The sequence below is a fragment of the Engystomops pustulosus genome, chromosome 11, assembly GCF_040894005.1.
Source record: "Engystomops pustulosus chromosome 11, aEngPut4.maternal, whole genome shotgun sequence".
NCBI classification, from domain to species: domain Eukaryota; kingdom Metazoa; phylum Chordata; class Amphibia; order Anura; family Leptodactylidae; genus Engystomops; species Engystomops pustulosus.
In genome coordinates this window covers 55,290,488-55,305,788 of record NC_092421.1, presented here as the reverse complement: position 1 = coordinate 55,305,788, position 15,301 = coordinate 55,290,488, and the positions used below count along the sequence as shown (strand labels likewise).

Sequence of the window (15,301 nt, the reverse complement as noted above, 5' to 3'; positions counted from 1 at the left end):
TTCAGACAAAGGCTATTCCCAAAACCCCCATACACACCAAACGAGCCAGCCCACTGCTTAACTAGTTATGCCACATTCTTAACCTTTACTATACCTTCACTAACAATAGCCTGCTTAAGGTCTCAATAGGCTCTGAAAGGGTTAATATGGTTAACCACAGTAAACAAGTGTACAAGATCTGTGAGACGTCTTCTCATTACATCATCGCTATACAAGCTGCTTACGATGATTCTTACTGACCCTTAGGCTCCTCTATTAGACGGAGACAACAAATATTTGGAAAGTCTTCAAGGTGCAGTGATGCCTCCAGAGATATTTTTACCACCTACTAAGAAACGCAGAAATGGCCTTAACATCCATCCATTTATGGTCAGTGACTGGAACTTTTTCTGTGTGAAAATATTTTCGTTTTTATTGGCTACTACATATATAATTGTACCTCGACAGAAAGAAGTCCTCCAGATAGACAGTAAGGGGCAAAAGTTTGGGGCACAGACAAATTAATAGAAGTGTTTAAAGCAGGACAATGATCCCAAACTATCCTGATTGTAGAAAAATAAGAAGTCCTCAAAGCCGTGATCTCATCATCATTGAGCCTGCCTAGGACAACATGAAGAGGCAGAAATATTTCAGCAGGCCTATATCCACAGAAGATCTGTGATTGGTTCTCCAAAATGTTTGGGACAACCTCCCTGTTGAGTTCCTTCAAACCTATATGCAAGCTTATCTAGAAGAATTGATAACGTAAATGCTTTGGACAACCTAATGATTTTCAAGTATAAGACCATGAATCTGATAGGATAAAAGGACGACGCATTGCCTTTTAATTTTTTTTTTGCTACGTTCAACAGTCTATATCATCCCTTTAAGAGACTATTTATAACAAGCGGTTCCCTGACATAACGTGTAGCACATATCAGGTACATCGGCTAAACCTGCAGAAATGCTACCGGGAATGTGATCAAACGAGTGATAAATGCCAGTAGCTATACGGCCACATGTGGGTAAGTTGTCTGGGGCGGACGTGTCTGGCGCTTCCGTGAGAAATTACTTTCAGACTGTTTAAGTAAAACTCGCTTATTCTCATGCATAAACATCGCTTTTAAGCTTTTCTTTTGATAGAAGTTTACAAGGCCATGAAATTGATTATTTTCAGAACAGCTGAGATGGAGACTGGATACTAGAGTGTGGTCTAAGACTGTTGCTTCAATTACAGAAATTAAAATATACCCAAACTGCACTGTGGTGATGTATGATGTGAGCTAAGACACTGGGGCACATTTACTTACCCGGTCCTGTCACCATCCCTGATCCGGACGGTCCGACGAAGATGAAGTCCGGCACGATTTACCAAGATCGTGCGCCCGATATCCTGCATATGTCGCTTCCCTGCTGAGGTCCGCCGGAGTTCACCTTCTTCTTCCTGGTGCATGTAAGTGCATTGTCTTGCAACACAATTTATATGTTAAATCTTGCGCTCAGTCTAAATTAGTCAGATCGTCCCATGACACGCCCCCTTATTTCTGTCGCATGAACGCATGCGCCACAATCCCCTTTTAAATATGTCGGAAAATGGTAATCGTCGGAATATCCAAGGTTTGTGTGGTCCACGTACCCTTAGTAAATGAGTTCCACTGTCCTGAAGCTGCATGCACATGGTTGTGTACATGGTCCATGTGAGGGCCATAAAAACTACTTTGTGTTCCTTTCTCCTTCATACTAGTTGTCATAAGTAAACTCCATTCTACTCACTTACAGTGGTTTTTATTTTATACATATCCCCCATTTATCCCCAATCATCCCGACCATCTGCCCCTCTCCATCATTCATCCCGGCCAGTCTCCCCCTCTCCCCAGTGATCCGAGCCAGTCTCCCCCTCTCCCCAGTGATCCGGGCCAGCCTCCCCCTCTCCCCAGTGATCCGGGCCAGCCTCCCCCTCTCCCCAGTGATCCCGGCCAGTCTCCCCCTCTCCCCAGTGATCCCGGCCAGTCTCCCCCTCTCCCCCGGTGATCCCGGCCAGTCTCCCCCTGTCCCCAGTGATATAGGCCAGTCTCCCCCTCTCCCCAGTGATCCGGGCCAGTCTCCCCCTCTCCCCAGTAATCCCGGCCAGTCTCCCCCTGTCCCCCAGTGATATCGGCCAGTCTCCCCCTGTCCCCCAGTGATATCGGCCAGTCTCCCCCTCTCCCCAGTGATCCGGGCCAGTCTCCCCCTCTCCCCAGTGATCCCGGCCAGTCTCCCCCTCGCCCCAGTGATCCCGGCCAGTCTCCCCCTGTCCCCCAGTGATATCGGCCAGTCTCCCCCTCTCCCCAGTGATCCGGGCCAGTCTCCCCCTGTCCCCCAGTGATATCGGCCAGTCTCCCCCTGTCCCCCAGTGATATCGGCCAGTCTCCCCCTCTCCCCAGTGATCCGGGCCAGTCTCCCCCTGTCCCCCAGTGATATCGGCCAGTCTCCCCCTCTCCCCAGTGATACCAGCCAGTCTCCCCCTCTCCCCAGTGATCCGGGCCAGTCTCCCCCTCTCCCCAGTGATCCCGGCCAGTCTCCCCCTGTCCCCCAGTGATATCGGCCAGTCTCCCCCTGTCCCCCAGTGATATCGGCCAGTCTCCCCCTGTCCCCCAGTGATATCGGCCAGTCTCCCCCTCGCCCCAGTGATACTGGCCAGTCTCCCCCTCGCCCCAGTGATACTGGCCAGTCTCCCCCTGTGATCCCCCTTACTCTCCCATGGTGATCACGGCAGCCTCCTCCTTCATAGTATTTACAGCAGTACCGAGTCAGTAAAACAGTTCATAATTAACCTGTGGGCCTTCACATGAGTGACTTGGTCTGTATTGAAATCTGTGCCATGATTTACATAAAAATCTTGGCTCATGTGAACTAGACTGAGAATTACTTTAAATCTACTCTACATTTGCAGCTTTTTATACAATTAAAAAACACAATGCAACCTTAATCTTTTCCAAGTCTCAAGAAGGAACTTTTTGGATTGTCCGCCTGCATGTATCACAACTAATGAAATCCATTCTATCCATTACATTATTATAGAAATGAGCAGAGGAGTAGATAAAGTGTCCTTGTACTTACAATGTAGCAGCACAGAGGGGAGAAGGCGTACGTCCCGCAGACATACAGGTGGGTTTCATTAAACCTCTGCAAGAGCCTTATATGGTTGAAACACTCAGTCTGCAGGGAAAGGAAAAGGCCAAACTGTTAAGTTCTAGAACTTGTGCACAAACTAATCTCAGACACAGACAGGAGCTTCTACACTAAATACAATGACCGCAGATACAAATGATCGAAATCCACATCCGACGTTTCATAACAAATTAAGGAAATGCAAAAGTAGCAAACAGTAGAACCAGAAAAACTCCTTTTATCATGAGTAATCGCACGACACTCATAAGGGTTGTGGTTATTTTGTAACTCATCAGCAGAAATTCGGCACAGTATATGGGAGCTTGTATTCTGCTGTGCAGGCAGCGCCCTGGCCACATGTTTACTTCATCAGTACTATGGGAAAAATGTTTTTTTGTAGCTTGTATAGGTGACAAAATTTTAAAGTTGTCAAAATGCTAGTGTTAAAAATAACATTGACATCAACAGATTCATTATGGAAACGCATATGCCTGTCATATTAAAGGGCTTTAAACTTGTGTACTTTACAGTGTAGCTCAGCAATATGAGATTATTGAGAGTCCAATATTCTGGACCTCTTACCAATCCACTGAATGGAGCTTCATCTGATAAAGGATAGAAGAACAGCTCCACTCCCAGTGTAGTGGCCAGCAGAGATCGCATTAACGCCTCACCACGCGTCATAGACGCGTGATGAGGCGCCATTACCCCCCAAAATAATTGCCATGCGTAAAGATACGCTTGGCAATTATTCCGTGTAGCGCGCAGGCTGAGCGGCCCGGCGCGCACTGCATAGGAGGGGAATGGCAGTAGAGTGATCGCATCGTGCGCGGGACCGCTCAGCAGGATGCAGCGATCTCTGGGATCTCTGAGCGCCGGACCCAGGGGAGACATGTGAGCCGCTGCTACTCGTCCTGCTCCAATTCTCTCTGCCTGCAGCAGCGGCCAACAGTTATGTGATCCAGGGTGAGTGTGAGCCGCGGTACACTGCACTCTGTGTATGTGAGTGAGTGCTGTGTTGTGCCAGTGCAGGGCCCACTTAAGGCGGGGGAGGTGTGTGACAGGGATATAATAATGATACAGAGAGCGGTTACTCTCTGCATCCTCAGTGTCTGTGTTACAGCCGTGCACTGTACTCCCGTACGGGCCATGGCCGAGCCTCCCACTGTGTGATATACCGAGCACTCAGTGCCTCCAGCCACCAGCGCTGCTCGGATCGGCCTCAGCATTATCAGCGTTCAGACAGAAACAGACAGGAAGCAAAGCCCACTCCTGTTTGATGTATGGTGACCCTGTGACCTAGCTGAGGAGGACAGCATGGTAGGAGTCAAGCCCTGTGTGTGCAATTAACCCTTTCAGTCTTGACTCTGACAGAGTCGGTTGTGTTTTTTTATGCCCACTTTCTGCCCCCTGCAATGTTACCTGTGTGCCACCTGTTCCACCACTCCCTTTCTCTTGACCTCCTATCTCTTTCCCATGTACAACCACCTAACTATATTTGCCAGGTCACCTTGCCTCCAAATTATGTCCCTGCTGCCATTCTATTAATGCTTCCTTACATTAACCCTGACGGTGCATTCACACAAAGCACATTTATTAAAGTGTTTGCGCCAGTTTTCTGTGTGACTTTGCACTGAAAAGAAGGTGCAAACGGCTTGTACATGTATTTATGAAGTGTCTGCGACAGTATTGTGTCACGGCATCTGTGTCCGCTGTACCACAAAATCCTGCACAAAACAGGGCGTTCTGGTGCAGAGTCGGACCGTGCTCCATATTTTTTACTGCGTCTTGACAGAATTATGTCAAAGGTGCATAAAAAAAGCTGTTGACACTTCCCGAGCAGTGCAGGGGGCGTCAGATTCATGAAGAACGTGCCCCAGTTTTGATGAATCTGCCGCACTTGTGAGGAAACTGCACATAGTACAGGCTTCACTACTTTTGATAAATGTGGCCCACAGTGTTTGGACGTATGGGTAAGAAGAACGCATGTATTTCTAATGTTACCATGTGTTTGGATGCTTTCAAATCGTATTCTTTCATTGTTAGAAATGTATGCAAATGTGAAAGTGTTAACACAGCTGTTTACGTGTCCAGCAATGAATAAAAAGGCTTTCAAAGCAGCCAAACACATGATAACATGTAAAACACATAGTGGGGTTAGGACAGGGGGCAAAAGTGGGGCCATATGACACGTTATCTGCCACAAAATTTGGGAGCTATAGCAAAGGGGCCCACTAAGGTTCTACTCAAACCTAGAGCCGGCCCTGTGCCGTTGTGTGTGCGTGCTGTGTTGTGTGTGCGTGCTGTGTTGTGTGTGCGTGCTGTGTTGTGTGTGTGCGTGCTGTGTTGTGTGTGTGCGTGCTGTGTTGTGTGTGTGCGTGCTGTGTTGTGTGTGTGCGTGCTGTGTTGTGTGTGTGCGTGCTGTGTTGGGTGTGTGCGTGCTGTGTTGTGTGTGTGCGTGCTGTGTTGTGTGTGCGTGCTGTGTTGTGTGTGCGTGCTGTGTTGTGTGTGTGTGTGCGTGCTGTGTTGTGTGTGTGTGCGTGCTGTGTTGTGTGTGTGTGCGTGCTGTGCTGTGTTGTGTGTGCGTGCTGTGCTGTGTTGTGTGTGCGTGCTGTGCTGTGCTGTGTTGTGTGTGCGTGCTGTGCTGTGTGTGCGTGCGCGCGCGCGCTGTGTTGTGCCAGTGTGTGTGTGTGTGTGCGCGCGCTGTGCTGTGCCAGTGTGTGTGTGCAGTGAGCAGACAGATGATTCTTTTTGTATAAATAGCGTCTATTAACATTATAAACACCTATGAGATGTGTATATGTATTACCAAAATTTTCATACTCCTCATCGGCTAAAAATACTCTTCAAAAATGGTAAGAGGAGTATTATTACCCTTCCGTAAAAATGTTAGTGCGACCTCTGGTGGCCAGGTTAAATAACTGCAGCTCACTTCCATTTAAGAAAAGAAAGGGTGAGCCGAAGTAACACAGATTGGCCACTACACACAGAATGGAGCTATTTTTTATGGTTCTGTTCTCTGTAGATAAATATTGTGCATAATTAGTTATTTATTTATATTGGTCTGAATTAAAAAAAATTATTTGCAAAATTCAAAAAACTTGAAAATTATTATGATGGATCCTAAATAATCCCCATCATTACCGCTATCCTGTTCAGTAGTGTATTCGTACCTGATTATTTCGGCCTTTGTCTTGGCACGCTTTGGTCTCATCAGCGTTTACTTCCCAGTGGATCTAGAACAAATCAATATCATATAAGGTTATTATGGTTATCAGCAATAGAGGGGATATATGTAGGATTTCTAAATCATAGACAGTGGCATGACATTCACAGTCTCCGCTTATATTCTCAAATCCTTTCTAATGTTGGGAAACCTACAATCAAAACAGACTAAATCTATATATAACTTTACACAGCAGGGGAAGTGCCAAGATCAGGTCACTGTGACAAATACGCAGCAGCACCTAACACCCGGATAGAGCTTCTATGTACTCTGACATCTCAGTGAGCTTCTGTCTTGCCACTTGCAAGATGGAATTCAGCAAAATTTAGGAAGGAAGAAAGATGGATCATAAGTAAGCTGACAAGGAACCACTTTGTCTGGATAAGCGAGTTATGCAAAGTTTGCAGAGACTGTGTTCACACCATTTTCATGATATCCCTTAAAAGACATCTACCACCAGATTAACGGGGAACTAGAACACTGCCCCCCCCCCCCATCCCCTAGACATAACGAGCAGCCTATTTAGGACACTCTACCACCAGTAATCTGGTGATAGATATCCTTTAATCACAGGTTTAGCAGAGAAGGTACCACTACTGTGACCCCCCTCCATCCTGAGATTGGTGTCCTAACCCCTACCCCCTGTACAATGGAAGTCCCATTCTCTCTTTTTGGTGGAGCGGCAGAACGAGCATGCGTCTCCCACTCCATTCATTAGTATAGGAATTAAGCACAGAGTGCAGTTTACAGCATTTGCTGAGGGTCTGTTCTCATGATCGATAGGGGGTCCCAGGAGGATTATCCGATTCAAATTCCCCAGATTTAGTTTAGATGTTCACCCAAATGTATTCACTTGGCAACATCTATTATGTAATGACTAACCAGAAAATGAATGTCCCTCTTTCGACACGACTTCTAGCAAGTCACTAGTTGTAATCATATTGTAAATGATCTGTAAGATTTATTTCCTCATAGTAGTTAAAGGGAACCTGTCAGAAGAAATTGACCTAATAAACCCCTACCCGTATGTTGCCAAGCTGCTGATCCTGTTTCTTTCATGACCCATTGTGGTGGTCTCATTCAGAAAATCAATTTTAAAGTGAGATGTAAACTGGCCGTAAGTCAGGGAGACAGAGATTTTGACACTGAAGTCAACTGGCTAATTGCTGATGACAGGTTCCCTTTAATAATTGAAGATATGAGAAGGATTTATAAGACACAGAAAAAAACCATCTGAAAAGTAATATATAGAGGAGCTGGACTATGAGTCATTTAATTTGTGTAACTTGGCGAAAGAAAATCAAAAGCGGTTTTACATCTGCCCCGAGGATACAAGGAGTGCCTACTATCATCTGCTTAGTCACTCAGTCGTCGGGGGTCAGGGATCAAATATGTCATTAGTGCTGTCACAGAGTAAATATCTTGCTGACAACAGTATTAATACTTCTGTTTACGTGGAGTCGTGACTCATAGACTTGCTTGAGGCTTGTGTTTGTATAGAAGAACATTGAGGACAGTCACTACCTTTCCCTTATGTCTCAGGGATCAATGTTCAACCCACAATGCAATTTCCTTTGTTTAAGCAACAGCCTTAAACATATCGGGGGGAAAAAGCTTTGAGGAGGCATTGGTTATAGAAATAATAGACAGAACTAAGGAAATTGTAATAGATTAACAATTCTAAATTTTATTACCTTCGAGGGAAATACTATAAAACATAAACACAACTTTTTTTTCTCCGTTGTTATCAAAGTGTTGCCAACATACTATTTTTTTTTTTTACAAGTCAGCTTTGCCGTATAGACTGAGACAGAAAAAGCAAAACCATCTCATCTCATAAAGGATTACCAAATTTATGCGGTATTGAACTGCTTAAAGCCATAAGGGAATTTTCTAAATCATCCATAACATTAAGACAACACTGAACCTTATAATATCCTGACACTTCCTGTTCTGTCAAGATCACTTTATAGTAGTCATCTACTTCTCACCACTTTTAACACAGATAAGGCAGCTAAATGCCATTGTACAAGTGATTCAGACTCAAGCAAAAATACAAGTTTCAACTTCTATAAGTTTGTGTTCATTAAAACTACACGTGATTACAACGATTTGGACCTTAAACAGTAAATTATGAAAAAAAAAAAAATAAACATACTGTTTTCCGGGGCCTTAGAGAAATGTCACTTGAGTTGAGGGAGAAGATGGCACCTCTAGCTCCGACGTACAGAATTCCATTTTCATCCTCCAGCAGTAACGTGCTGTAATTCTTCACTTTGTTGCTAAACCATTTCGAATCAGAAAGTTCTAGAGGGAAAAAAAAAATCATGTTAGAGATAAGAACCTCTTACTAATAGAACAAGGTGCTGTCTGTGGTTATAAGGGTCTAGAAATGTAGATAAGTCTAGAAAATAGAGAAAAATTTTTTAATTGTGTGAGGTTGCCGGTTCTATAAGCGCCACTAAGATGAATAATAGGCTTATACTTCCTGTTCTGTGGAGATCACTTTTCTACAGCCATCTTCTAATAACCACAGACAGATTTACAATGAAAGAAGGCATCTCTATCATAGGATGTGCTAATAGTGAATGCATTAAACAGATCCTGCCATAACATGTATTGTTAATACACAAGACAGGGACTTCAAGTATGAGGTCTTTGGGTCCGACTGTGAGAGTCAAGGTCCGTATGTCCCCTGCATTATTGTGTGATAGTATGTATGTGTAAATGCTGTTCCATTCTCTTTTATTGGACAGTCTATACAGTCCTATACACGTGAATCAAGCATTGGTCATGTTTATGCACTACCCCTTCACTACAAGCAACTATATATGTATCTACTATCCTGATGATAGGTTATCAATGTCAGTTACAAGGGGGTGTCCTATGAAGGGCACGGAGATCACCAATAGTCCCAGCAGTTGGACCTCCACAGATCTGCCATGTATTTAATGCAGCTTTCTATAAATCTCCTAGTTAGAAGAGCAAATCGTATAAGATGCACTGAAGTGACACCAAATGTTTCAGAAGATTTAATTTGCATCTGAATCTATTCGGTGTTGCTTTAATGGTCCTGGATATTGCTATATAACCCCATTTAGTCTTCTAAAATACAGGGGTTTTTAAATAAAAAAGGTTCCATATCCTTTAGTAAATTTTTTAATACATTTTTTTTTTACATGCAGTTTGCACTCATCTCCATTTCTAGTCAATGATCTCCTGTAAAAAGAGGTATGAACATTAATAAATAAATCTTTTATTATAAAGCGCCGTCATATTCTGCAGCGCTTTACAGCTCGGTGATGCATACATTATAAACTTTACAGTTATACCATAGAATGAAAGGAGTATTCTCACTTCAGCAAATTAATGTCATTGTTCATATGACGAAAAAGAATACAATTTTCCAATATACTCTCTTTATCAATTCCTCACAGTTTTTTCTACATCTCTGCTTGCTGTCATCCTACAGAAAGCTTCTATGTTTACTACCAGTGGACAGAAATCTGACCATGGTCACACAGGTGCATGGCTCGTTAGTATCAGAGTAATCAGAGCTGTGTGATCTAGCGAGCCGTGCACCTGTGTGACCATGGTCAGATTTCTGTCTACTGGAAATAAACACAGAAGCTTTCTATAGAAGGACAGCAAGCAGAGATCTAGATATTGAGATGAAGAAATGGATACAGAAAGTATATTGGAAATTTGTAAAACTATTCATTATTCAAACAATATCAATTACTTTCCAAAATATATAATTACATTTATATCCCCTACTCTCTCACATAGTTCCCAACCCCCACCACCACCATCACCGAAGTATGTAGTACCCAGGAAAGTAATGTCTGTAAATGTTATGTAATGTCTGGAGTAATGATGCACAAGACAATTTCCCATCGGGATTAATAAAGTTTTATTCTATTCCATTATAAATGGGAAACCCCTTTAAATGTCTTTATTACTTCATATAGAGAATTAACCTATAACAAAGTGAAAGTATCCGCAGTAAACAAGTGGAATACGTTCATGGAATGTCCCCCCCTGCTCAGTACATAGAAATATAAACGTAACAATTGATATTTTCGAGGTGGATGAACTTGTATTATTTCTAGACCTTTAAAAAGTGACGTGTTCCAAAAAACGAACCTTAAAAATAGTGATTGTGAGAAAGACACATTTTTTTCTCAAGGTTTCTCTCAAACCTGAAATTCCTGTCTGTAAACGGGGGTTTTTCTTGCAGAGGGAAAAATTTAAGAAAAAAAATAGAAAATTTCAGAAATACCAAAGTGTCCACTATTAGGTCTTCATTGTAAGATACCCTGACATCAAGGGTGTGTATTGTGAATATCTCCCTTATATAACTATACATATGACATCCAAATGAGCTCTAGGTATTAGAAAGCAGAGCGCAGGGTATTCCTTTAAATTTTCATGCAGTGTCTCTCGCGGGAATTAATTATATTCTATGACACATAGAGATCAATAGATTATAACTAAATAACTAGAAGCTATCATTGGTTACGGATTACCAATTTAGTGATTTAAAAAAAAAAAAAAATGTATTTTAAAAAAAGTTTTATAATATTAGGTACTTCCTGGATCAGGAACCTAAATGGATTTGCTGCAGGAACAGCTGGAATTGTTCATAAATTATAGTTCAACAACAAGCTTTATTAATCGTTGCATTATGTTACGACAGATCATAAAACACGACTTGCGATATTCAGGTATGTATTTATACAGGAGTTATTTGAGTATGGGTATTGGAGAATAGAACACATTACAAATCAATACAATAGGTAAACATTAAAAGTAACAAAACAACAGTTTAACTTGTTAAGGGTAATCTATAAACTATGGGATGCATGACAAACAATAAGACAAAGCAAAATAAGGACGGGTAGTGGGATCTAGGTAAGGGAGAGCAGGGAAGAGTAGGGGGGAACAGGTGAGGGGGGTTGCATTATGGAAGCATTTCCTGTCTGGAAATGTTAAATAAATTAAATAGACAACACATGTAATGCTTCTTCCTTCCAGCAGGGGCACTGCAGGGAAATATAGCACTTCCTGTCAGGGTTCCACTGTAGATCACATTAGTAGAATAACCGGGGATTTGTTTATTATCATGAATTTTGCTTGTTAACAAGGTTTTCCAAAACATAGATATAAATAATAATAAAATGTTATATCTCGCAAGCAATTGCATCAAGTAACACACAAGACAACATTGACCATTTCATACAGGAATTCTGTATGATTTTTGGTCCTATTGTAGAAGAGCCACCACCATCATCACCAGCACTAGAGAATGAAGTGTGTATACCCCCCGCTGCTGCTACATCAAAATCTTTGCACAATGGTGGTTGCTAAGTAACTGCCTCTACTAACAAGTAGCCGGAGGGAACGCGGTGCTGCAGCTTATACCGCCTGTCGGTCACCATGGAGTGGCCTCTGGATACAAGCTGGTTTGTACACGGTATTCATCTGCTGACTCAGCGCTTAGATCCCCGGAAGGGAATACAATGTAATAGCTGGAGGCAGCATCCATCCACAGCAACGCTCACTTCCCAGCATGCACTTCTACCAGGTTAATGAAGCAAAGACCATCAGCACAGAAATGTTAATGTATCTGGGATATACTGTGAAATTCCTTTAAACTGGAATCCAGTGGTTGTGAAACAGACTGGAATTACATGATTATGAAGGAGTAAGGACCGTATATATCCATCTGTATATATCTATCCATCTATACAAGTATCTCTATCTATATATCTATATCCATCTATATACAGTATCTATATATTTTTTTATATTGCACTTGATTACAACCTCAATAAAAATCCCACTCACAAATATTTATTATCCCCAGAGCGCCACCTCCTGTTAATGGATCTGTCTGGTATTGCAGCCTAGTTACATTGAAGTACATGGCAGACTAGAGCTTGCATTGCCATACACCATCCTGCAGCCAGTTTTAGGTAGCAGTGAGGAGAATTTACCGAATCTGATGAAGGAACTACAGGCAGTCCCCGGGTTACATACAAGATAGGGTCTGTAGGTTTGTTCTTAAGTTGAATTTGTATGCAAGTCGGAACTATATATTTTATCATTGTAACCCCAGCCAGAATTTTTTTGGTCTCTGTGACAATTGGATTTTAAAAATGTTGGGTTGTCATAAGAACCAGGATTAACACTAAAGCTTCATTACAGACACCTGTGATAACTGTTACAGCTGTTTATTGTAGCCTAGGACTAAAGCACAATAAATTACCAATATCCAGAGGTCCGTTTGTAACTAGGGGTCGTATGTAAGTCGAGTGTTCTTAAGTAGGGGACCGCCTGTACAGATAAGCAATTAACAGGATGGAGAAGTCAGCAGATCGCACAGAGATTTATGGCTGGAGGACAAAACAATTATGAGAATGTAAACTCTATGAGACGGGGTGAATTATAGATTCATGAGCACTTTATTTCTCATTACCTCTGTAATCCACTGCCGTGTACATGGATAAGAGGGGAATCAGCAGATACCAATGTATAAGAGCGGAGTCTTCTTATTATGGGAACACAGCAGCGGGTTATGAACAGGCGCCCTTGGAAGCGCTTAGCTAATTGATGCCAGTGGGCAAGTCACAGATATGATATACGGTAAGTGGTATATATCAACCGCTTCCTATAGGTTTCTAGGTGTTGAGCCCGCACCAATTTAATATTAAGAACCCATCTTTAAAGATAGTTCATCAACATATCTAGTATGGAAAACCCCTTCAAGCCAGTTTATACATAAGAGAGCTGTGCGTCCTGTAGCGAGGATTTCACGCCCCGATGCCAGTGACTGGGCAGTCTGAATAAGCAACTGCGAGACATTAAACTTTCATTTTTGTCATCACTCATCTAATCTGCGATTCATGGATCAGGGGCCCCGGAGTTAGAAGCGCATCACGTCTTTCATGCATCTATTCACTGACAGATCATCTCTGAAACAATGGGCGCATTAGTATCGTATCTTCATCCACAGCAAGGGTCAGGCTCACTAGACCAAGAACATGACAAGAGACTCGTCTGCATTGGTGATGTGTGGGAATACACAATACATGGCAGTACATCAGTAATATCCCCATTACTTATCAAGCCAATAGATTATATAGCAGTGATGGAGAACCTTTTAGTGCCCAAACTACAACCAAAATCCGCTTATTTACCGTGAAGTGCCAACATGGCATTTCAATCAGTAACTTATTGCTACCTGTTCTTCCACATCATTCAGTTGTATCGGCCGCCTGAGGCCACCAATACAGTTGAAAGAAGGAGGGCAAATTCAGATTATCATTGTAGCTTCTCTCCAGGAAGAATGGTGGGTCCAGCAGGAAATCCAAAGATAGTGCACTTCTGTCAACATCTTCTCACTTTTCCTGCAGTTCCAGTCAATGTATGCTGAGAGCAGGAAGATTCAGTGGATTTGGTCATATTTGGTGAACCCTGTCCAGGGGTCGATGGCCTGAGTGCCCACAGAGAGGGCTCTGAGTGCTACCTCTGCCACCTGTGCCATAGGTTCGCCATCATTGTTCTATCGTCTACCAACAAGCTAACATTAGCCCGTCTCAAAGCCCCATTAACCCTTCTCAAGGCCTGATCTGATGTTAGAGCCCAAATTTATATCAGTCATATATAATTTCTTGGCAGGTAGCACTTATTCTGATGGGTTTCATCCTGTTCTGCATCTGAGATGTGTATAATCTGCATCCCACAGGTGCCTGGCATCAATTTTTCTACCAACATAATTAACATTATTATGTATTACTGGAAATTATGTAAAGCACACAGCTCATTGTTTTGGGGTCAATTTTTGACAATTAAAGGTAGATTGTAATACAAGCCCTCAGTTATAGCATTATGGGAAATGAACACTGAAATTGCAGGCTGCATCATCAAAACTACAATGCTATGACATCACAACTGTGTTTCCATCATCCGAGTTGGTGTGACATCACGGTGCAGATATCCTGCTTTGACATCACGATTGTATATCCATCCGAAGTGATCACATCACAAATTGAGCTGCTATGACATCACAATTGTATATTCATATGATAAGCAACTGTGACATCACCGCAACATGTTCATCATGTCAGCTGCTGTCATACTGTGTGGATTCAATATAGGCAAGTTACCATGACATCACAAGTGGTTTTCATGCGGGTGACCTACTATAATTATGACAAACTATTTTCCTCAGTCAACTAACTTTCTGGAACATCAGAGCAATGTTTTCGTGACACCAGCAGCTGTGATATCACAAGTGGGTTTCAGCCATATTACCTGCTATGACGTCATATAAGCTGCAGTGATGTCACACAAATTTGACAATGAAAGTAGGTTTCCATCAATTAGGCAGCTTTTATATCACCAGTAATTATTACATAACTTTCTGATCATAAACATGGCATAAAACAGATGTTTTTAGGATGTACGCAAGGTTGTACTCTGTAATGTATTATATTATTTGCATATATCCCTATGATTTGTAAAGCACTATATAAAGAAATATTATCTACATTTAATGTTCCATGTATAGTGGAAATCATTCATCCCTCCCCTGGAATACAGCAATGATGGAACAACATCCTTTCCTTCCGTTTTTTTACAAAAATACATTTCTAGCCAGGAACTATTATGCACAGAAATCCACAGGGGAACAATCAGGATTAAGATCTCTGGTCTGGAGTAGAGTCGGAGCTTGTCCCTATTAGTCACCAGGGATCTACCTTCTGTGAGAAGTCTCCACTACACCGAGGAGCCGGACGAGCGCCTGCCACATATTCCCTCAGTACATATCAAAAAATTAGGTCAACTACTAGGTCAGAACAATGAAGGCGCGCTCAGAAAACACTCATTTTAATAAGATCATTTTAGTTTAATAGCTTTTTTGTCTTAAAACCAGGCCAT

At 42.4% G+C, this 15,301-nt stretch overlaps 1 protein-coding gene across 3 annotated transcripts in view; it reads right to left on the bottom strand.

The window, feature by feature from the left end:
* Positions 1–15,301, bottom strand: part of SEMA4G (semaphorin 4G) — a 126,915-nt gene that overhangs the window by 49,311 nt on the left and 62,303 nt on the right. For all 3 annotated transcript variants that reach the window (XM_072131147.1, XM_072131146.1, XM_072131148.1), the window contains exons 3-5: positions 8,514–8,662; positions 6,303–6,365; positions 3,079–3,177 (exon numbers count right to left, since the gene is read on the bottom strand). In XM_072131147.1, coding sequence (XP_071987248.1) covers positions 3,079–3,177; positions 6,303–6,365; positions 8,514–8,662 — 311 coding nt within the window. The remainder of the gene's footprint in view (positions 1–3,078; positions 3,178–6,302; positions 6,366–8,513; positions 8,663–15,301) is intronic.